This window comes from Falco naumanni, chromosome 7 (genome assembly GCF_017639655.2).
Source record: "Falco naumanni isolate bFalNau1 chromosome 7, bFalNau1.pat, whole genome shotgun sequence".
NCBI lineage: Eukaryota > Metazoa > Chordata > Aves > Falconiformes > Falconidae > Falco > Falco naumanni.
In genome coordinates, this window is record NC_054060.1 from 53,089,865 (window position 1) to 53,112,880 (window position 23,016).

A 23,016-nucleotide genomic window follows, 5' to 3' on the forward strand; every position below is an offset into this window, starting at 1 on the left:
TCTCAGGGGTGGTTGGTACTGGGCTGTTTGAGCCCCTCCACTCAGTAATGTTTTCAGGGACTCCATTGTCTCCTTCACCACTTTTGCTGATACTGTTCTGCCTCTGCATGCCTGTGGCCTGCTTTTAGTCTTGTGATTAACCATCACCTTCCCCTTTTACGGCTTTTACCTGTTTGGATGTGGCACACTGGATTGCAATTGTACCATGGGGAGCACAGGGTGGGTAAGATGTCTTACAGGCTAAATGGAAGGAGCATTGCAGCTGTCTCTGGGATTTGTGTGTAGTTAATAACACATTCCCTGGCCTTTCTGAGGCCAGACTGTCCCTGATAGCAGTCCTCCATTATCTGATGTTCTAAGAGGCTATGTAAGTTCTTACACACATAGCTGTACCTAGGTTGAAACCTCCTCCTTTTCACCAGTTTGTATTATTTGTTCTCTTGCTTTCTCTAAATTTTTGCAGTTTCCAATTTCTCATGTTCAACTTCTGGGCCATTTACCTGTCTAATCTACAGAAATATGACAGTGCCGGTCTACACTACGCTGAAGGGGGTAAGGAGTTACCTCACTTTCCTGTTATGAAAAGTATGGCCCAGGGCTGCTAGTAATTTGAGAGAAAATGGGATGAAGCTGTGCAGTGAAGGAAAGAAAATTAGAAAATGCCAGAAAGTACTGGACACCGAAAGAATGCAGGAGTAGCAGGTGGTAAATGTATTTAGGAATACGGAACATTGCAGCAAGTTTTGGTCCAGGAAGCTGCAGTGTGCACTGTGAGGCTGTGGAAACCTGGCAGTGATAGTGGGTGTAGCCAAGCGAATGAAATGAAAGAGGGCTCTTGAGAGGTTATGGGGAAGCACAGGTTTGTGGAACAGTAGGAGGGATAACCAAAGGAGACCCAAACAGATCAGAGTCCAGCTTGGAAGTTCTCAGACTAGAAAGGGAGAAAATTAGGAGTCTGGGACAGTAGCAGGGAAGGCAGTGTGAAAATAAGAGCCTGCACTGATTGCTCTGTCTCCTTATCAAGCAGAGATTGTCCTGGGGAAACTCTTCCCTCACACACTGACCATACAGGTCTGTTTTCCAGAAAGCCACGCAGATCAGCAATGTCCCTTTCTTAGATGAGTCTTCAGGCTCTGATGATGACTGTGGCTCCCATGCCAGCTTCAGGACTTCTACTGCTGGATCTGAGAACAGGAAAGCCAGTGTGCCAGGCAGCCCTCGTGCAGTGAAGAGAGGTAAAGTAGAAGTATTGCTACTGAGCAGCACAAACTCTGCCCTTATGGTGAGACAAGATGTCCTGAACAGTATCATCAGTCATAGGCAAATGTTCAGCCTTGATGATGCTAATGAGTTCTCCCAGAATGTGTGCAAACATGACAGCCACTCAGTAGACACCTATCCTCTTTGATGGGTTTTTACTGCTGGTAGATTTCCATCCAGGCAATTGCTAAACTAAGACTGTGAGAAGGATTGATCTCCCAAATTCATCACATATCCAGTGAAGCCATCCATACCTTTTCTGTGACTTCTTATAAGCGAACTAGTACTGACACATTAAAGATGTTTTTTGTCTCTGTCACTGGCTGATAATTTCTTGACTGGTAAACAAATCTTTCCCATCTTTGAGAGGCATCAGGTTCTGACTAGGGAAAATTTTTCTTGACTGCTGGGAAGGGTAAACTGGATCCTTGGGCGGAATTTTCATTACAATTGGTAGTCTTGAAATGGGATTCTATTTTGTTGTAGTCTTAAATTCTGTTGTGATGCATTGGCTGATGTGTCTGTGTATTGCCATGGACCAGTGGAAGATTCACAAAAAGCAAAGCCCCATTGCTGGTGAGGGAGCCTTTTCTTTAGTTTGAATGAGAGGGGCTTGAGGCTTTATAATGGATGTGTCCAAGCTGAAAAGAGCATGTCTGTGCTTTAGATAAGTCTGTTGATTATTTTTTAAAATATTTTTTAATCTCTGTTTATTCAGCAACAAATTTATATTCTGTCAGTGTCCAAAACTCGCTCTCACTACCTGTCTTCCTAAGAAAAAAGGAAAGGTCTCAGAAGTTTGGTTAGTGGGGCTTGAGTTTTCAAAGTCTGATCTGATTTGTTCTTTTTGAACAAAAAAGCCTTAATGGTGAACTCAAAAACCTTTTCAGTGTGCAGTATTCAGTGCATGCTTTTGTATAGCCATTATTCTCATTCTCTTCTTTATTTTGAACAGGTGTATCTATGTCCTCACTGAGCTCTGAGAGTGACTATGCCATCCCTCCTGATGCCTACTCCTTGGATGGAGACTATTCAGAGCCAGAACATAAGCTACAGCGAACATCTTCCTATTCCACTGATGGTGGCATATGCACTGTAAGTTTTGCTACCTCACCATCGTGAAGGGATGTAAACTGAGCCTTGGCCTTGTAAAAGAAGAAGCAGAACTATACAATATATTATCCCCTGCAACATGATGTTCTAACAGACTGAGCTGTTGGTCCAGCTGGTTTGTATCAAAAGACACTATCTGATGCTTCAGAAGTAGGTGCAATTTTTGTTACGTGGTTAGGTAGAAGTATAAGCATCAAGGGCTGTATTCTTTCCTGATGACCTCTACTGTTTTTCTGTAGTCATATTCTACTTTAGTGATGGCCTCTCATTTTTGTGAGAAAACAAGTTTGGAAATTCAAAGGAAGAAATGAGAAAGGGTAGAATATTTTGGCCTAGAAAAAAACCCTCAAACACAGATAGCATTAGATTCTGTACTATTGAATATAAGAGAGAATGCAGAAAAGGAACAAGAATCTAATCATGGCTTACAGCCAGCCTTCACTTTTCTTTGGAAAATCCCTGCTATGGTAGAAAGACAAATAAGTTTTCAGTGCATCAAACAATCAGGGAAATGATCTTCAGATGCCTTCTTTACTAAAACAACACAATGTGATGTTTGCAGCTACACATATAGTCTAGACTCTTTCCAAGTTGAGCAGAGAGCACTGACCTTGGATGGCTGCTACTCCCATCAGGCAGAGTAAAGCAGAAAATGATGGAGATGCAGCAGATGTGTGAGCTTGATTTCAGCACTCTTTGTTTTTTGAGAGGTGCAAGATAACCTCCTTTGTCCTTTGCTCTGTGTCCTCCAGGAACCCATGGAGAAATCAGGTTACTTGCTGAAAATGGGCAGCCAGGTGAAGATGTGGAAGAGACGATGGTTTGTTCTGAGAAACAGACAAATCATGTACTACAAGTCTCCGGTGAGTCACTGGGATATATTTACTCCTATTTAAAGGCACAGGGGAAGACTGCAGAACTGGTTCCAGGCTGATAGCACTGGCAGAGAGGACAGTCATGGGCAAGCTTCCCCCAGAATGTCCTACCAAAGAGCTTTATGTCTGACCCACAGGTTCAACTGTGGGTCTCAGCTTAGGCAGGCAAGCTCCTTGTGGTGGCTTTTTCCAGGACATGAAAGGTTGTTCATGAGGACACAAGGTTAACCTTACACAGATGATGAAAAGCAGAAGGCATACCATGGTCCAGCTTTGATCGTGTTTAAGATGAAAATAAAGGAAAAATAAATTACAGTACCAGGAGGGCATAAATACATACTCATGAGTCAGTGTATGGGGCTCTGAGGAAAACTACAGGGGGGAAAAAAGCTGGATTCTTTCATATGGACATGGAAGTGTTAGCAAACTGGGGTAAAATTGAAAATCAGCTTTCATGCAAAATGCTGTCTTACAATAATAAATGAAACAATATTGAGAGAGCATTTTTGTGCATTCAGACTTTTCCAGATATTCTTATAAATCACAACTGTTTCAAATGAAGTTATGTTATTTCAAAAATTCTAGCAGTATGCACTCAAAACTCCTATAAATCATAAAACACATCTATTGTTGGCCTTGATTATTCTGCTGTGCTCAGTGATATTGCAGAGAATTGTATTTAGGGGTATTCACCTTCCATAATTTTTTCTTCTGGTCAGTAGCAATTTCCTCCATACCTGCATAATTACACAGTATTTCTGTGTATATACACATCTTTGCTTACAAGTCAGGAATATTGAGAAGATATATTTTCAACTTTTTTTTTCCCAGTGTTGTCATATTCTGACAAGACAAAAATACACCTTAGTGCACAGTGCATCTTTATTTCTGATACTAGGTTTATTCATCAGAATTCACAAGCAAATTATACATATGTATAGATACGTATATAAAATAATTTCATAAATATGCAGAATTTAGACTGTTGGTTGGAAGTGACTTCTGGAAGACCCTACCCCAGCTGATACATTGAAGCATTGAAGGGGAACTGTCATCGGCTGTAGATCAAACCACCCATGGCTTTGGCTAGCTGAATCTTGAAAATTTCCAAAGGTGGAAATTCAGCCACTGTCTTGGCGCCTGTTTGGTGTTGTGTCGCCTTTCCAGTGAGATAGAGTTTGGTTGGCGGTTTTGGGTTCTTTTTCCTAATGTCCAATCTGAACGGGGTAAGACAGTATTTGTTGCCATTACCCTTGTTACATAGTCTGCCACTACAGAGGAGACTTTTGCTTCATCATTGCAACAAGATCACAGTCTCATATTCAACCTGGCAACTTTCAGCTGTCCTTTGCAGCTCACGAATGCAGACTCCAACTGCACATGCATATTATGCTGTATTTAAGTACTCCTAAGATTCATCTGAGGTTTTTTTTCCTACTGAAAAGGTTGTTTGCTTTTCTTTCCTCAGAGTGATGTTATCCGCAAACCACAAGGGCAGATGGAGCTGAATTCCTCATGTCAAATTGTCAGAGGTGAAGGGTCCCAAACATTCCAGGTAAGTGTTGTTTTTTCATCTTGACACACCTCGTGGCTGGGTAAGAGCGCACTTATTTCAGGCTGATGGTACTGTAAATCTCAATTAATATGAGCTGACCTGTGTTTCCTGGCACAAGCCAGGCAGTTAGTTCAATAAATAATGGGGAAAGAGCTAAATGTTAACTCAAATACAGCTTCTGAAATGGAAAGAAATTCTCCTTTATTTTTGTCTTGGTTTACACCATAGCACTTTCCTTTTTTGCAGTTAGGACTGAGAGCTTGAAATCTGTAGGGAAAATTTATTCTTATAAAAGTTAAAACTAGGTAGCACCTAGGATCTCCTCTTTATGAAAGACTCATTTCACAAGAGCTCTAGCCTGACTTCACATGCCTGGGGATCTGAAGAAACATCTGAAGTGTTGGATTCCCATTAGAATTTGATTTACTAAGTATCACAAGTTAGCCCATCACTGGGTTCAGTTTTAAGTCATTATTATTAGAGGACTTCATTATAAAGGCAGCATTAAAGTTTCTGTCATACTCTGAAAGGCATATGGTCTGAAGTGTGAACTACCTTCTGCCCTTACAGAACTGAAGTTGCTAAAGCTTATTACTGTTAAATTCATAGCATCTTTCCTCTGAGAGTCATAAGCTATTGAAGGCAGAATGCAATACAAAGTGAAGGCAGCAAAAAAAACCCCATTTATGTAGTAACCTTTAAAATTAAAAATCGCAGGAGCAGAGACACAAAAAAGGATGAGAGAGGTGACAACACTGCAATATTCAACAGAAACAGCAAGAGAGCTTGTGAGAATTTGATTCATCTGAGTTTCAGTTCTTTCACTTGGGCTTTAAGGGCTAGCACCTTTTTTCTTACCCCGCCAAAATTCCTCCTGAACCACCAAAAAAAAAAATATCTCTATGGGATAATGAAACTCAGCAGCTGAAGAAAAGGTTTGTAGGTGTGTAGATTTATACTTCTTCACTCCTTTTCCTTCCAGCTTGTGACAGAAAAGAGAACCTACTTCCTAACAGCAGACTCTCCCAACATCCTGGAGGAATGGATTCATGTCCTACAGAGTCTTCTGAGAGTGCAAGTGACCAGTCCTGTTGATGTTCCTCGTAGTGATGCTAAACCTACTGTGAAAGGTTGGCTCACCAAGGTAAAATACTGTTTCTTACTTCATTCAGTTTAGCTTAGTATTGACAGTGTACCAGCTTATTGGTTTGCAAAGTAAATGTCAGCAAGAAATTAGTATTTTGATACTTCCTAGAAGAGTGGGGAAAGAAAGAAAAGCAGCAGTAGATTTCTGTGTTTCAGAGACAGGAACATTTGTATAAAGGATAAGGAATGGGACATACAAGGCTACTGAGAGATACTTTGTCACTTAGTAAGTAATAACAAATATCTAGATTCTGTATGCTTTTCTTCAACAGAATTCGCAGTATGTCATAGTAAAAAAAAACAACCATCAGGAAATGCTGTTAAATGTCACATTTAATTGATCTTAACTTGGTGATATAGAAGAGTTTCAAATAAATGGCTTGTATGGTTCTAGGTTAGCATTTATTTCCATCATAACAGACTGCATGCACATCAATACAAAGTACAGTGGCTGAAAATTCTTATGCTTTATGCCTTTCCCACAGATTAGTTTTGCATAGCAAATTACTATGAAGTTTTTAATATAATTCTGGTCAGCATCTAAAGATGGCTAAAGACAGCCTGCATCTGAAGCTTGTTCATCTGCAATAGGAAGCAGCTGCCTAAACTACATGTTGACTGGTCTTTTCCTGCTGAGATTGGGTGATTTGGTTTTGTACTCTTAAAAAGGTTATTCTTAATATTGTATTTCAGGATACAGAAATGACGAGTTGTTGTCAATAAGTAAAATATTTCACAAAACCTTAGACCCATTCCCATAAGCACCTATGTCCATCTACTTCGGTGGGAGGTACTTACTTGCTTTTGGAAGTGGTGCCCTGTATGTTTTGAGAGAAGCTCATATTAGCGTAGAACAAATAATATAGGCAAGGTTTTAAGGGAGAGTTGAATTGAAAGTTGGAGTCCTAGAAAATCATTCCAGCAACGCTGCTGATGTTAACAATACATATTTCTTTGTCATCCTTACAGGTTAAGCATGGTCACTCTAAGCTGGTCTGGTGTGCACTGATTGGAAAAACTTTCTACTACTATAGAAATCATGAAGATAAGGTAAATCCTTTTCCCCTTTTGCTCCTGAATCCTCCTATCCCATTTCTTCTGAAGCTTTTTTGCCTTTTACTGTTTCTGTGTCTCATGCTTCAAGCTTTTCCTTGGTTGTACTTCTCCTCTTCGAACAGCATCTGCTCCACAAAAAGAATCAATATTTTCTCTGATTTTTTTAAAAAAGCTAAAATGACAAAAGACTTTAAAAGGCAATGACTCTTCTTTCTCAGATCACTGTATATCTTGTTTCTCCTTCTGTCTTGTGAGGCCTTAAGGGCAGACTCTTACACAGTAGCTGATACATTCTGTGTACCATCCTGAAAATAAGTAGCAATGACAACATGGGAAGAGGGAGGTCAATTAATCAGTGTAATGTGCTACCATTTCTGGAAGCTTGGCCCAATAGTCCATTACTTTGCTTTGATGATGTCAAACCCCAAGTTTTAGAATGTCAGGAACTACTATGACTCGTACTTGGGATTGATCTCCAGAGTTAGCACAGGAGTTAGCCTCTGTTTGTCTGCTACCTATTTATGCAATTTTGAAAGTACTTATTTTCCAGTAGCAAGCAGAGAGTCTGACCAGGATTGGAAAGCAGTGGCTCAAGATACTGAGCAACCAACCATCAGAAAACACATCCTATCTTGCAGAACCGATGATGTAAACACAACTGACAAGTGTAATGGGAAGAAAAGAGTACCTTATGGGAAAGACCATCTTTTTATTTGCATATTCTCATTCTGACCTGTAGATGCTCTCCCAGGAAAAATATTTTTTTTCCTTACAGTAACACAGTTTGTAAGTACTTTAGTTCATGGAAGAGAAGAGATTCTATAGACATGTAAGATTATAGAATTACATTAGTTAAACACTGAATAGTTCATTCCTTACATTTTACAGAACTCTTTAAAATTTTGACCTCAGTTTTCTTTCCCGGTGTTCCCTATCCATAGTGGGAGATTAGCTACACTTATCTAACTTGCTTCCCCTTCTTATAAGTGTCCCCTAGGGCATCTACCTATGCGTGAGTCCAAAGTGGAAGAGGTAGACCGTTCCTGTGACTCTGATGAAGATTATGAAGCCGCTGGTGGAGGACTTCTCTCATCCCACTGTACACTGGTGATCCACCCACAGGACCAGAGTCCCACATACTTACTGATTCGCACCAAACAAGAAAAGGTATAAACCACAATCTTTTTGGTATCAGCGATCAAACGGTGCGTACAGACTAAACCTGTTTGCAGTAAACAAGGTCTGAATTGACCCATACCGTTGTCCCCTTATGCCTAGAATACCTGGCTGTACCATCTGACTGTAGCAGCTGGTAGCAGTAATGCCACAGTGGGCACATCATATGAACAACTCATTGGAAAACTATTGGATGCAGAGGGAGACCCCGGTAAGTAGAAACCACAAACTCTTTTCTATGGTAGCGAAGTATAAGAAAGGGTGTTTTCAATTCCCAGTTTTAATCCAGCCAAAGATGAGGAAAGAGGATTCTCAGTAGAATAGTGTATGATACAGCGTCCTGCTCCCCTAGTTCCACAGTAACATCTTCAGAGAGGATACAGGCATTGTAGTGAAATTAGACAGGTCCATCACATTGTCACATCATTTATCAAAGCATCTGAAATGTCTGTAACATCAATTAAAATTAAAAAAAGAACTGGGGCTTTAATTTTTCCTGTTACTGCTGGTCCTGATTTTCCTTTTCTGGGAATCTTGACCGTATAAACGCATGCTCTCTTCTAAATACTCACTTGCCTTCACATCTGTTCCTCTGCACATATAAACCCTCACAAATACATTCATGCTCATCTATTCTTCTTTATCTTTGATACTTGGTGTTCATGTACGTTTATGCACCATGTTCTCCAATGTGTATTAACATATGCATTCATACTTAATACTCTTTTCCTACACACTCACATATTCCTAGACCTATATGTGAACCTTGCTTACTGTTGAGTAGCAAATTGCACTAACAAAGATACCCCATTGCAGGCAGCTGCCCTGGCAGAATTTGTGTCTCTTGTTTGAACACACAGATGAGTGGTTTCTCACCAGAATACAGCTGATGTGAAGCTTTAACACAGCAGGATTGAGGATGGCAATACTTCTTTCTGCTGATGGCTAATGCCGCTGGTGACTCCTTGTTCATGGCAAGCTTTGCTGCAATCAATGAAGTGGCAGCAAAGATAAATGTGGCCAAATGCAGTGCTGCTTCCTTGGGTGTTTTGCCATTTCAGCAAGGCTCCTTTTCAACATGGACACTGTTATCTTTCTTCTGTTTCTGACACTGCATGTTTTTGCCCATCTGCTACCTCAGATTCTCCTCTGTGGAAGCATCCTATGTTGTGCTACAGTAAAGATGGGTTGCACACATCCCTCACCACTCTGCCATCAGAGGCTCTGCAGACTGAAGCTCTGAAACTTTTTAAGGTATTTAAAGGGACATTGCGTGGTTTTCAGTTATTTTACTGTTTTGTTGGGGCAAGAACATTGTTTGGTCGTTTACTGTCACCATTGGTTGCTTTAGACAGGCTTGCTGGGTCATTTAATTACAATAGGACAGTTGGATATTAGGTGTCATTCATTCTCTGGAAGTTTTAATGTTTCCTTGTAGGGAGTCTGGGTTTAGGAACAATGTCCCCCACAGACTTTATGCTTCAGATTTAGCCTCATCTTCCTCTTTCCTCTCTGATAGTTGGATTGAAGGAAACAAACAATTTATTGGAAAACTCAGTTGTGTCATTAAGACTAATGGTGAAGCCATTGGAGATCTGATTTTTGCACTCTACAAGTGTAAGATCAGCGGTAAGACTGGACAGTCTTAGCAAGATAAAGCACAGGCATGGAAAGCGGGAAGCACATTTCCCCCTCAGTTCTCTTGCTGACTTGTAAGCTACCCAGGCTGGGGGAGGTTGAGTGAATTTTCTAGTTGCCATAACTAAAGAGGGAGGGATAGGAATTAAGTGTTTATTTTCCTCCCTGCTCTCAAGGTTATTTAGAATAAATCATTTACTGTTTGTAACACATCTGGGGAACCTGGCCTGGAAGGTAGGTACCAGAGAAGAGTCACTGTATTCGTGGCATTTACTATCTTCTGCTCTTTTACAGTCCTGTCAGCTGTTCATCAATGTCCCTGTGGAGGCCCCCTCTATTGATTACCATGTGTCACTTGCCCAGACAGCGCTGCAGGTCTGCTTGACGCATACTGAGCTGCAGAATGAAATTTACTGTCAGCTTGTTAAACAGACCAGCTGTCGACAACCCCAGAACCACTCAGTCATTCAGGTCGGTTCTCTTTTGTCACTTCCACTCTGCAAATAGTTTTTATTTCATTCCATGTTTTTAATAATTAGCAAATTGCAAAAAATGGAACTGGTTCTCATGAAATTGTGCAGATGCTAAAGGTGTGCTGAAGGGAAGAGAATCTCAGCACTGATGTGCAAAGAAAAACACTGAGAATGTAACTACTTGCAAAATAAATTTTAGTTGTAATTTAACCATTTACCAGTTGCAAATGATCTATTCGACCATATTCAGAATCAAAATTCATAGATCGTGTTGACTAGCTATAATTGTCACATGGTATTAATTTTGTTTTCCGTTTTAGTTCATCAACAGCATGCAAATCATGAATTTTGCTATTAAGAATGAAATCTGATTTTTGCACTATAATTATTAGGTAAATCAAATGAATAAGTTACAGCATGAATGTACATACTTGATTATAATATTCCCAGCTCAAATGATAAAATAAAATCTGGTTGAAGAATAATGGGTCTAATTTGAAACAAAATTCCCCAGTGTATTCTTTGTTATCATTTGCAGTTAGAAATAGGAAAAAAGTATTCATTTAAGACTTAATCATTCGCTCAGCTCTGGTTACACTAATCAAAATTTTCAAAAGTAGCTAATAATGTAGAACACCTCTTCTTAGAGTCCAGGTTGAGGTATTGGAGAGCAGTCTGTCCTCTGACCATCGCTTCCTTTGAAGTGTCTTGAACTACATGTCTAAAACAGTCACTCCCAAAAAGCACTAGTCACCATCCAACATTTTGGTTGCAGTATTCTATGAAAGACAACAGGCAAGAAGTAGAGAACAAGAATGACATCAGTTTTATGTTCACAGTGCTGGCAACTCCTGGCTTTGTGTGCTCCTCTGTTCCTGCCTCAACATCACTTCCTCTGGTACATCAAACAGCACTTGCAGCGACATGCAGACCCCAGGTAAAGACTTGCAGCCTTACCATTTTCTTCTGCTAAGCTGGTTGCCTTTTGCATCCACTATGGATAAAGATGGAAACAATTTTGTAACTCACACCTGCAAAAATAAGTTGAGGGAGGGGACAGAAAGTTCCCAATGCTATCAAGCTGTACCCCTTCAGTCATTCACATTAATTTGTCATTTAAGCTAGTTCATAAAGCTGAGTGACCTATACCAGCAAAAGAACTTTTTGCAGATATAACTGGAGCTACACAGGGAGTTTTATTGCTGATGCAGCTACTTTCTTTTATTGATAGAAAACCAGACCAAAATAATTATTCAGAAGGAATTACTAGAATTCTAGATGATCACATTCTGCTGTCAGATTAGCAGGTGTACTGACAGAACAAAAATGAGGCAGAGAACATCTCAGGGAACCATAAAAAGTTAGGAAAAATGCACAAACCTGAAATCTATGCTAGTACTCTTTTTTTTTGTTGTTGTTGTTACTTCTTCAAAGTGTAACACTTTCCCCTATAAGAAAACAGTGCAAGGTCTACTGTAACAGCAATAAACTGCTCTCCAGTGTTCATGCAGTGCTCTTTGTTTGTTTCCATGGTGATCTGGTCGTCAGCATATCTCACTGTGTCCTTGGTGGGAAGGTCACAGCTAGAAATGTCTAGTTGTCTCTTGCAACAATACTGCTGCTAAGATATAGGTAAAAGAGTGGTTTAATTTCAAACAAATATTCATATTCAAATACTCAGCCTAAGTCTGTCTTGGAACTCACGCTAAAAGTGTCCTGACATTTAAAGAACATCTGTGTACTTCTCCTATCGAGTTATTTTTTTTATTTCCTTATATGCTGCCTCACATTTGATATTTCTTCTCAGAAGGAAAAATACAGCTATCAGGCACCCCTTGATGTTCAGGCACTCCCTCCATTGTCTAAGGCAGCATGTTAGGGATCTTCTGGCTGGTATTAGAAACCATCCCTTCATATTTGTGCAGTACCAGCTCCCAAACTGGCCCGTTCAACTCAGTAGTGGAGCTGCTTTACTGTTAAGTACTATGGAATTTCATAAGGATGTGCTGGGCTCTGCGAAACTGATTTAATGCATCAGTTTTGAGCATTACTATGCTGATGGTCTGCCATGTTCTCAGGCCAAAAGTGCCTTTATCAACAAATAAACTTCAAGCAGAACCAAGGAGGAAATGTATTTATACAATCCAGCTATGAACAATTATAAAGGCTAGAAAAAACCATACAGAAATTACAACAAACTGTGCTTATATTCATCTGTAGTTTAGATTAGATTGAGAACAGTTGCTAAACGGGACTTAGCTCCTTCTGCCAAGTTTGGGAATACTTCTGTCTCTTCAGGTGGAGCAGGTGCAGCTGTTTCTTGACCAGTTTAAATAGATAGGCTTTCCCTGTTTCATACAGCAAACAAGACACCAGAGTGTTTACACCACATAATGCCTATGGTCTAGATTTACACTAGATCTTCATTTTAGCTATTGTTTTTCATGATATATACTTTAAGCTCACCTTTCCAATCTCTGAGAGGAAGAAACGTGGAGCACAGCTCTAGGTTAGAAGACGCAGGACTCAGGAGCGTTTGGAAGCCAGGCACAACAGTTTCTCATTGAATCAAGGTTCTCTGTATGAAAATTGTTCAAACACGTTACTGGGGAGGTACATAATGAGCGATACATTGCTACAGTGGAAAGCCAGAGCTCCTGACTTCCATGTTGCTTGCCAGGATTTAACTGGAGATTTAATCATGTACTGAGCTCCTGGAGGTATCTTGAATGGAATTAGTTTCCCCTGCAAAGTGCTTATAAATCCATAGAAATCCTTCAGTTTCAGAATTTATGCAGAATATGCATTCTTAACATTTTTGCAGAAGGTGTAATTGACTGTTCTTGCCTTGCTTTAGACACACATCCTTTTGGTGCTGTTCAATAGAGCATTCTCTTCAGTAAACTGATCACATTAATAACTATCCCTATACTGTACTGAACTGTCAACAAATCTGAGCCTGCTTTGAATCTCTGTTCAGTCTCTTGATTGGTAGATAGGGTTAATACATGGAAACTTATGGTTTCTATAACCATGTAAGTTGATAAACATATAACCCTGTAAGCAAGACTAATGCATTGCAACTTATTAATACTTACCAGGACTCGACATGATAGTAACTAAATTCTGCTGGCATGACAGTGAGTTTGAAGGTGAACTGGTCTTGGTTTAATGGATGCTATGATGGCAGCAGGGTACAGAAGAGGATATTCCTATGCTATGTCCAGTCCAGCTAGGAGCAGGGAATGCTTTTGTGCTTCCTAGAATCCGTTGTCTACCTTAATTTTACAGTTCCTTGGAGCTTAGGTTTGTGTTGTAGCTTTTCACTTGAGCTGTTGGGATGAATCAGGATATCTGCAGAGATGCTTGAGCAAAAGCCTGAGGGAGGAATGCTTTGTCATGGCATGGGAAATGGAAGAGGACATGGCATTTGAAGCATATTTGTGATTTAGCTGCACTTCTTCACCTAGGAGTGAAATAGGCAAGTATGCCATCTACTGCCAGAGATCAGTAGACCGCACTGTGCAGACTGGTGAGCGGGAAGCCAAGCCCTCCCGGATGGAGATTGTGTCCATCCTGCTGAGAAATCCCTACCACCATTCACTCCCCTTCAGCATCCCAGTGCACTTCATGAATGGAACCTACCAGGTGAGCCACCACAGCTTCCTTTCTTCTGGGCACTAGAGGACTGCACTGTAACCTGCCTCCTTCATGTGAGTAGGAAGCACCATGGTGTTTAATACACGTCAGATACTGAGAGATACAATGTTTCTCCTCCTTGCCATTTTAGCCTTTTTTTCTGAGAAAAGGAAAGGAATCCAGCCCCAGCTCTATAGGTCTTAGGAGTAAAAGGTAGCTGGGGAAAAGGGGGAGATGTCATAAGTGACTCAGTAACTGAGAAAGAATGCAGTGTGAAGGGAGACAATATGCAGGTGCTGTCACTGGAGTTGGCAATCAATCCTGAGACATCGGACTAGGAAACCAGGCTGCACTAGTTATGATGCCCATCAATGTCATGTTTACTAAAAGTTATCCTCAACTAACTCCTCTTCCATTGCAGGTTGTGGGTTTTGATGGTTCCTCAACAGTTGATGAATTCATCCAGCGACTGAACCAGGAGACAGGAATGAGGAAGCCATCCCACATGGGATTTTCTCTGTTCACAGATGATCCCTCTGGCAGGAATTTGGAACACTGTCTGCAGGGTAACATGAAGGTATATTGTTTTTCCCTCTGCTACATTCAGCATACATCTTTAAAGAGCTGCTAAGTAGCTAATGATTTTTTCTTAATGCAGCAAGACCAAATACACTTGTGTATGGTCTAACAAGGTTATTATTCAGAGATCAGATATTAATTCTTGCACTTGGGTCACAACAACCTCACACAATGCTACAGGCTTGGGGAAGAGCAGCTGGAAAGCTGCCCAGTGGAAAAAGGACTTGGGGATATTGGTCCACAGCTGGCTGAACATGAGCCAGCAGTGTGCCCAGGTGGCCAAGAAGGTCAACTGCATCCTGGCTTGTATCAGAAATACTGTGGCCAGCAGGACTAGGGGAGTGGTTGTACCCCTGTACTCGGCACTGGTGAGTCCACACCTCGAATCCTGTGTTGAGTTTTGGTCCCCTCACTGCAAGAAAGACATTGAGGTGCTGGAGCCTGTCCAAAGAAGGGCAACAAACCTGGTAAAGGGTCTAGAGAACAAGTCTTATGAGGAGCTGCTGAGGGAACTGGGGTTGTTTAGCCTGGAGAGGAGGAAACTGAGGAGAGACCTTATTGCCCTCTACAACTACCTGAAAGGAAGTTGTAGCGAGGGGAGTACTGTCAGTCTCTTCTCCTAAGTAACAGGACAAGAGGAAATGGGCTCAAGTTGAGCCAGGGGAGGTTTAGATTGGATATGAGGAAAAATTTCTTCACTGAAAGGGTTTGTCAAGCATTGGAACAGGCTGCCCAGGGGAGTGGCTGAGTTGCCATCCTTTGAAGCATTTAAAAGATGTGTCGGTGCGGCCCTCAGGGACATTTAGTGGTGGAATTGGCAGTGCTAGGTTAATGGTTGGACTCAATCTTAAAGGTCTTTTCCAATCTAAATGATTCTATAATTAACTCAGTCTAGTCTGAGATCCTAGTTAAGACAAAGCATGTTCCGTTTTAGTAGGTGATAAATTGGTCAATTTTTAAAAACTCTTTAACTTTAGCACATATTAAAGTTTAATTTGTCTTGACTACAAAATTAAAACATGACTGAGCTAGCTAGCATGATCAGGTATCACAACTAACATCAAATGTGACACTTCTAATTGAGACAAATTTATGTTAGGCTGTGAGTCTCTTGGCATGTCTGTGTAAATTACTACATAATCCAATAAATGGATCTCCTTGCTATCTCCAGATAACTCAGGCTTTCATTGTTGATGAGTGTACTTGGGAAAGAAAGCTCTACTGAGCATGCCTTCACTTTAAAAAAGAGAGGAGTGCCTCAGATCAAGGGAAAAAGAAAGCAGATAAAGTATTAACATCTGTGTCTTTCATATGGAGATTTTTACCCATGCTACAGCTGGATGACTGCCTTGAGTGAGCAGGCTAGCAGCCGTGAATGAGATACGTTGGATTTGGGTACAAATGTGGGAGAACAATTTGTCATACAACACTGATGGAGGAATAGTGGTACTGGGAACTTTGAAGATGCCCCGGTACCTGTAAGGAACATAAACATTCAGTTCTACACAGCATAAAATTTCACATTGGGCAATGAAGGGATAAGATACCAATAATTTAAAATTAGATTTTTTGAAGAGGAAACTACCACAGACAGTGCCAAATTTTATATTTTGCTTTCATGGCCTAATATAGATCAGATAATCTGGAGCTTTGCTAGTAATTGAACCACCATTTGGAGAGATGAGATATTAAACGAAGGAGACTGAGACAATCAAAGGTATCGCTTTTACTGGTTATTAACTGGTTATTATTTACTTGCCAAGGCAACCCCAATAGCTGCTTAAGGGAGGATTAGAATATCTGATTATGTATTTAATGTGGCTGCTTATGTTCACATTCCTTTTATTGAGATACTATCAGAAGAGAAGCAGAGGCCTTTATTAGACCACTGGTAAAAGGACTGGAACAACCAACAGGAGCTGAATGGATCAAGGAAATTAATCATGCTATTACTAAAAATATGTCTGAGTTACAAAGGTGGAATCTAGGATCAAATATACCCAAAGTTCAGACATTCACATCCAAGAGTTTGCTTTAGCCATGCATGTAGACAGCTGCTCTTCAGAAGATACGTTAGTGCTTGAATTTGGCTCAGGAGCGCACTTTTGAAGCAAACTTACCAATCCTTCTTATTAACCATGCTTTGTTTCACATTAAGGAGCAACCTTAGAGAGCACAAAATGGATCCTTTGTACATGAAATGTGAACTGGAAGGTGTGATCCAACACAGTAGTGGGCTTTCACACCATTTGATAAGACTAAAGCTAGTCCAAAGGAAAAACCCTTTGAAACTCATGTAGCGTGGGCATAGAGTCTTAGGAACAGGTGTTGCACTGTGCAGATCTGCTCCTCCTGAGGTTTGCTACTTGCTACCATAGATGTAGCCACAGAGTTGCTAGCAGACCAGAACACCTGTGCTCCCAGCTGATTAGAGCTGGAGTTTTCAGTTGGAACGCTTTGATTTTTACATACTGTGCAACAGAAAAAGGAATCATCACTTCTGGCTGTGTTTATGCTGATCCAGTCTGTTTCTTTATCTTCTGTGTTCTGCAATACTTTTTTCACTTATTTTCCCCTCAAGCCTTGACTATGTGTTTCACCTCAGTTTGTCTCTCCTCTCTCCGTGGTATTTTTTTAAAGATCTGTGATATCATTTCTAAATGGGAACAAGCCTTAAAAGAATTGCATCCTGGGAAATATGAAGGTGGCACAAGAATTGTGAAGTTAACCTATAAGAACAGGTACTGTGATTCATTGGTTGGCCTCACTACTGCTGTTAATTAAATATTTCTATACTGATATATCTCTGTAGATGTCCAGTAATTGATAGTAAAAAAATAGTACTGTTAGTGCCAAAACTAGCTAAGATTCATTCAAATCCTGCATGAGATGTGTTGATTTTTGTGTGTGGTACATGTATAAAAGAGGGTATATGGCTTAGAGGTAAAACCCAAACCATTTTGCAATAGCAGAACAGATTTAAAATAAGTGAAGAACTAGCTGTAGCACAGTGAGACATACTTGGCACAATTTCATTTGCCTAGATCCTAAAACATAATTAAATAGCATGGGTTAGGTGAGAGGAAAAGAGACCTGGGGGGAAAATCACCAGTAAAAACGAATAGGCTGAAACTTGCAATTAAGTGAAGTATCACAAAGATGAAAAAGATAGAAGAACAATGTTCTAAATCACATGAGCTGTAGAAGAGACATGTAGTAGCAGTGCCCAGACTTCATAAAGAAAGAAATGTTAAAAGTTAGATGACGAGAGATGGTAGAGAAGGAAAGCACAAGACAAAGATCTAAATCAAAAACTGGAACGTCATTTCATCACTTGTAATACAGACAGGAATTCTGAATTAGTGAATGAAGAGCTGTGTATGAGAACAAGGAACAGCTTTCTGCATGTGAAGTCTCTTTGCAGACAAAACAGAGGCCACCCCAAAAACAAAAAAAGACAGGGTTCTGCATTGAATGTATGAAGATTTTGTTGAGTGTAGTGGTGGAAACAAATTTCTGTCAGCTTTGTTAGTTGGTATAACAGAGGTGGAAGAAGTTACTGTTTTTGACCCAGAAGGCAGTGTTTTTGAAAGTGTCAGGAGTGAAACTTTGTGGTATTATTTTATTGGACTGGAATGTGCCTAGACTGGACAGCAAGGATGTTTTGATAAGGCCTTTCCAAGGTTGGGCTGTGCGAACATCAAGGACTCTGGTAAGACGTGATAAGGTCGATATGGTCCTAATGGTGTTATTAATTTTACAGTGACATAAAAATAAACTGATCCACTGGAATTAATATCTTGTGTAGTATTGTGGAATATATCATCATAGATGCAGCTTTGAATTAATATATGAATTAGATGGTGTGGGCTGTAAATAGGCATGCATGAGGAGTGGTCCTGGGAAGCGTTCCCCAAGCAGATATCTTTAACCCCCGTTAGTCATCCTGCTATACCAGGTCAAAGAAATGGCAAGTGTGAAGGGAAGAAAAAATAGTAGGAAGCTTTGATTTTCAAGAATCCCTCTTCAATTTTTGAAATAAAACCTGCTAACTAGGTCTCTTATTTTCTGCTGAAGCAGACAGAAGACTTTTTTAGTAACAGTATCTGTGTAAGTGGTCAAAACAAAGCTGACAAAAATAACAAGACTACAATACTGCCATGTAGAAGTTTATACGTGTAGAGCAGAGTAGTTCTGTACTCTGTGATAAACAGGGAAGGCCATATCTTAAATATTACCTGTCTATGCTTGATAGCGATGGACAGACACTGATTTACCTTAGTTTAATAAGGCTTCACTGTCTTGAAGTGGTTGGCTTACAGAATTCAAATGGCTTCAAAAGCTAGAAGGCATGTTTTGAGTTGCCCAAATCTTGTCCATAAGGGAAGCACCTCGGCTTCCAAATCTGTGTCCAGTACCTCTGCAATACACGAAGTTCACTTTGGAGAAGGAGGAGGAAAAACCCCACAACTTACTTTTATTTATACTCACTTTGATTAAAGTTCCCACCTCTGCTTTCAGTTCACAATATCTTTTTACCTTCTGCTTTTTAGGCTTTATTTTCGGAGCCAGGCCAAAGGTGAGACAGATCGTGAGCGGTTGCTACTGGCCTTCCAAGTCAGCAATGAAATAGCCAATGGAAGGTTTCCTGTTAATAAGGAATTAGCTCTGGAAATGGTGGCTCTGATGGCTCAGGTGAGTATGACTATGGGCAGAAATCCTTTTGTCCTCCAGGGACTTCAGCTATACGCTGAATATCTTTGACTAAGCAGCTATCTTTTACATCAAAAGTGTTTTCTCTTATCAAACAGTCTGAGATGTACCATGCAATTATACCAGCATATGTGTGTTATTACAACACCTTTTGCTGCAGGGAAATTTGCTATGGGAGTGCTTCTCCTTTCCTTCTGAAGGAAAATATTGGAAAAAACAGTGAAGCTGGACTATCCCAGAACTGCTGCAATTAGTGCCTTAGCAGAGATATGGAAATAGTATCACTACTGAAATTCCATTAATAGTAAAACCTTTCCCTGTTGCACTGCCAATAGCCTCTTACTCAGGAAGAGCGTCTTGTGGGACCCTGCATTAGACCTCCAGGCTTGCATTTAGCATTTTATCACATAAAACATACAGTGTGGGTTGTGGGCATGATAAGCAGGATAATAGTTTCTTTCTGAGCTGAAACTGCTTGTTGCATTTGTTAAAGCAGTGTAAACTGAGATGAAGAGGCTGGGAACATTGTCCAAACTATTTACAAATACACTGTTGTTTTAACTGGCCAATTGACAATAAACCCCAAAAGCTTGGCAGCTACACAGAAGGGTCTCCCTACAAAAAGTAGCTGGCTGATATCTTGTTTCACATTCTTAGATCAGTAAAGAATTCCCTGGGCAGACATGTCCTTCGTAATTGCTCTGTTGTATACCTTTACTATGGTAAATACTGTAGACAAAATTCCCCAGCCTAATGGTGTCTTTTTGCGTGACTAATAAATATAGTAGTTATCGGTATGGGAATTCATGGAATGTTCTACTGCACAAAAAACCCCATAGTTCTGTTGCTATTAACTATAATGTTGTCTTAGGTGGAATATGGGGATTTGGATCGAACAGGATCTTCAAGTCCTGGGGGAACATCACAATTGAAAATGCAGCATCTTCTCCACCAGGTCTTAGATAAATTCTACCCCAAACGCTACAAGCAAAACATTACTCCTGAACAGCTGAGGTAAAATGTTGGTTCTTCTATACTTTGCACTGAAAACAAATTTACCTGCAAAATTCTGTCATTACATTTAAAAAATTTCAAGAATCCCTGTCAAGATTATTTGATGTAGAAACTTAAAACACAAGTGTCAGGGAAAGGTTCCTTTAAAAGAAAATAGCAGTTAATTAATATAAAAAGAGCCCAAATCACCAACTAAGTTTCCCCTAGACAAGAAGTTTAAGCCTTTCACTTCCAAATTAGGCATCTCAGTTCCAATAAACTCTAACCTAAGCCTAAGATGAATTCTGTTTCTCAGTTTTAGTTTTACCATTCCCCCGAGCGTCCATTGAATCCAGATGCCTAATAATTGCGATGAGCTGTAAAACCAGCTTATATGGGCTGCTTCAGGCCATGCAGTAATTCTGGTAGGACATATTTTGGCCAGGCTTTCTGATATTCTGACTTGGAAGTTCTTGCACACAATGCAGAGATCTCAAATACTCAAGTACAGAATTCAGATGCTGCCATGGATTGCAGCTCTAGCTTTTAAAGAGAGAGAACAGTCATCTTCCAGACGCAGTGGTAGATCTAACACAGTTACCTCCCTTTGGAAGCAAATTCAATATGCCCGTAGCAAGACAGCTGCCAAACCATCCCTAGTGAGCCAAATCAGGGGGTTGGAACTAAATCTTTAAGGTCTCTTTCAACCCAAACCATTCTATAGCTCTAGATACTGTGGTTCCATACAGAGCATACTACAGGCATGATGAAGTTGAGAGTATAATTGAACGTGAAGACAGGCTGGGCAGGATTTTTTTCTGTAACAGCTGCCTGAGTGTTTGTAGTTACAGTTGTTTAATATATACACCAATGAGCAACCCATATGTAACTGGGATTCCTGGATATTGCAGTATAACTAGTAGTAAAATAATTGTGGAAGTAGAGAAAATGCTAAAAGAAACTCAGGTTGTACAGTGATCATAAACTGACAGCAGTAGCAGCCCTGTCCGTAGTGCTGTATAGAATAGCCCTTTTGGAGTAAGAGGTACATTTATTAACTGTTGTAATTTTACTCACCTTTGCTTGGAAGACATTAGTATATAATGCTGCCTTGTGTCTTGGATTCTGAAAGGCAACTGGCTGACAGGCTGGCAACGAAGTGGATGGTGCTGCAGGGATGCTCTCCACCAGAATGTGTTCGGATTTATTTGACAGTGGCCCGGAAATGGCCTCTCTTTGGAACCAAAATATTTGCTGCTAAGGTAACTGGAGCGTACTTTTTTCTGTTCCTGAGAGTGAACTATCAGAGCAGAGATATACCTATGATCTCTGGTAACATGGGTTGAAAATGCTTCTGCTTCAGTAAGGGAAAAAACCTGAACAATACGCAGCTCTGGTGTACCACGTAGGTTTAGAAAGAACAAAGAGAATTAAGTGCTGAACACCAGGGGTTGCTAGTGTGCAGTAAATACATACAGAAGGTTTCCTGGCTGCAGCGGTTGATCATAATGCTGGGTAACATCTCTGTTTACAAACCTTGCCAGAGCTTTCGCGGGCAGAAATTTCCCCGGGCATCAAGGCTGCAATGACAGTTTTAAAAATACTATTTACATACCAGTGGGAGGGTGAAAGGGAAAAGCCCCCCATAAATCACACCTGGTGACTGATGCTAGCTAAAAGGAAAATGAAGCTGGCTGCTTTCCTTGTCCCACAAGAGAGGCAAGCACTGCTAATGTCCTGTTGCAGAAACAAAATCTAAAGTACATATTGGGTAGGCTGCCAGCCCACAGGCATCAGTGAGACAGCAAAGAACAGCTGGAGGGAGTACTTCTCCCAGTAGCTTGTACCATCCCCTCAGCCCATCCCAGGCTAGAGCTCTGTACCTTACTACCATTGCCTGAACTAATGTCTTGGCACACAGCAGCTGTCTGAGAAATCTTGTTTTGGCATTAACTGTCCTCCCCAGCCCAGCAGCAACCTCCTTAGCTGAGCTTCAGATAGGTCTTGGTCATGGTTCCATGCCCCTTGCTTTGAAGTCAAAGTTCCTGTAGTTATGGAATAAAGTCTAAGGATGAAAGGGACCTCTTGAGTAAATATACAAGAAGTTTTTGAGTAGATATTTATTTCCACTGCCAGGAGTAAAAGCAGAAGCGTTTACTGGTATTTGAGGTTACTGACACTGAAAAATCAGAACATAGAGCAGTTCCACCCAGAGATTAAATAGTTGATACTTGTGGCGATTAACGTATTTTATCACTTTTCAGTAGTTAAACAGCAAAGCCTACGGCATTAGCCATGTAGTAGCAGGTTACCAGGAAAAAAATCATGTAATGAACGGTAACAACACCTAACTCATCTTTAAGAGATAATTGATACAAATCTGTCCAAATCTGCAAGAAAAAATTGCATTGATGTGATGGTGCCGGGTGCACTGGTATTACAGAAACCAACAGGCTTCTCTGCCTGCCTGCATGACGGGAGTAGTCTAAGACCCAGAGCAGAGCAGAACTGCTGTTTTGTTGCTCTGTCCTAGCATTTCCTTCAGTCTTAACTACACCAAATGGAATTTAATTAATCTCAAAGCCTTTGTTATTATTACATCTCTTGTGCCACTAGTCCCAAAATTCTATGTGAATCTGAAAATGTTATTCTAGTTGTTGAGCAAAGTCCTCTTAAAAATCAAACCAGGTCAGACCAGTAAGCCTATAGAATTCTCTCTCATCTTCACTTTATCCTTAAACCCCAAGATTTACATCAAAAGTCTTTGTGTGGTGATCAAGAAATATCTGAATTAATGATT

The 23,016-nt window shown here is 40.4% G+C and overlaps 1 protein-coding gene across 1 annotated transcript in view; it reads left to right on the forward strand.

Annotated features, from left to right (window-relative positions):
- The window catches only part of PLEKHH1 (pleckstrin homology, MyTH4 and FERM domain containing H1), a 53,822-nt gene that overhangs the window by 26,944 nt on the left and 3,862 nt on the right, over nucleotides 1-23,016 (forward strand). The window contains exons 9-26 of the mRNA XM_040601900.1: nucleotides 464-552; nucleotides 1,085-1,235; nucleotides 2,216-2,355; nucleotides 3,126-3,236; nucleotides 4,717-4,803; nucleotides 5,786-5,947; nucleotides 6,919-6,999; nucleotides 7,993-8,172; nucleotides 8,284-8,392; nucleotides 9,323-9,435; nucleotides 10,114-10,290; nucleotides 11,132-11,229; nucleotides 13,763-13,940; nucleotides 14,353-14,508; nucleotides 17,151-17,251; nucleotides 19,064-19,205; nucleotides 20,095-20,237; nucleotides 21,349-21,478. Of these exons, the coding sequence (XP_040457834.1) occupies nucleotides 464-552; nucleotides 1,085-1,235; nucleotides 2,216-2,355; nucleotides 3,126-3,236; nucleotides 4,717-4,803; nucleotides 5,786-5,947; nucleotides 6,919-6,999; nucleotides 7,993-8,172; nucleotides 8,284-8,392; nucleotides 9,323-9,435; nucleotides 10,114-10,290; nucleotides 11,132-11,229; nucleotides 13,763-13,940; nucleotides 14,353-14,508; nucleotides 17,151-17,251; nucleotides 19,064-19,205; nucleotides 20,095-20,237; nucleotides 21,349-21,478 (2,348 nt within the window). The remainder of the gene's footprint in view (nucleotides 1-463; nucleotides 553-1,084; nucleotides 1,236-2,215; nucleotides 2,356-3,125; nucleotides 3,237-4,716; nucleotides 4,804-5,785; nucleotides 5,948-6,918; nucleotides 7,000-7,992; nucleotides 8,173-8,283; nucleotides 8,393-9,322; nucleotides 9,436-10,113; nucleotides 10,291-11,131; nucleotides 11,230-13,762; nucleotides 13,941-14,352; nucleotides 14,509-17,150; nucleotides 17,252-19,063; nucleotides 19,206-20,094; nucleotides 20,238-21,348; nucleotides 21,479-23,016) is intronic.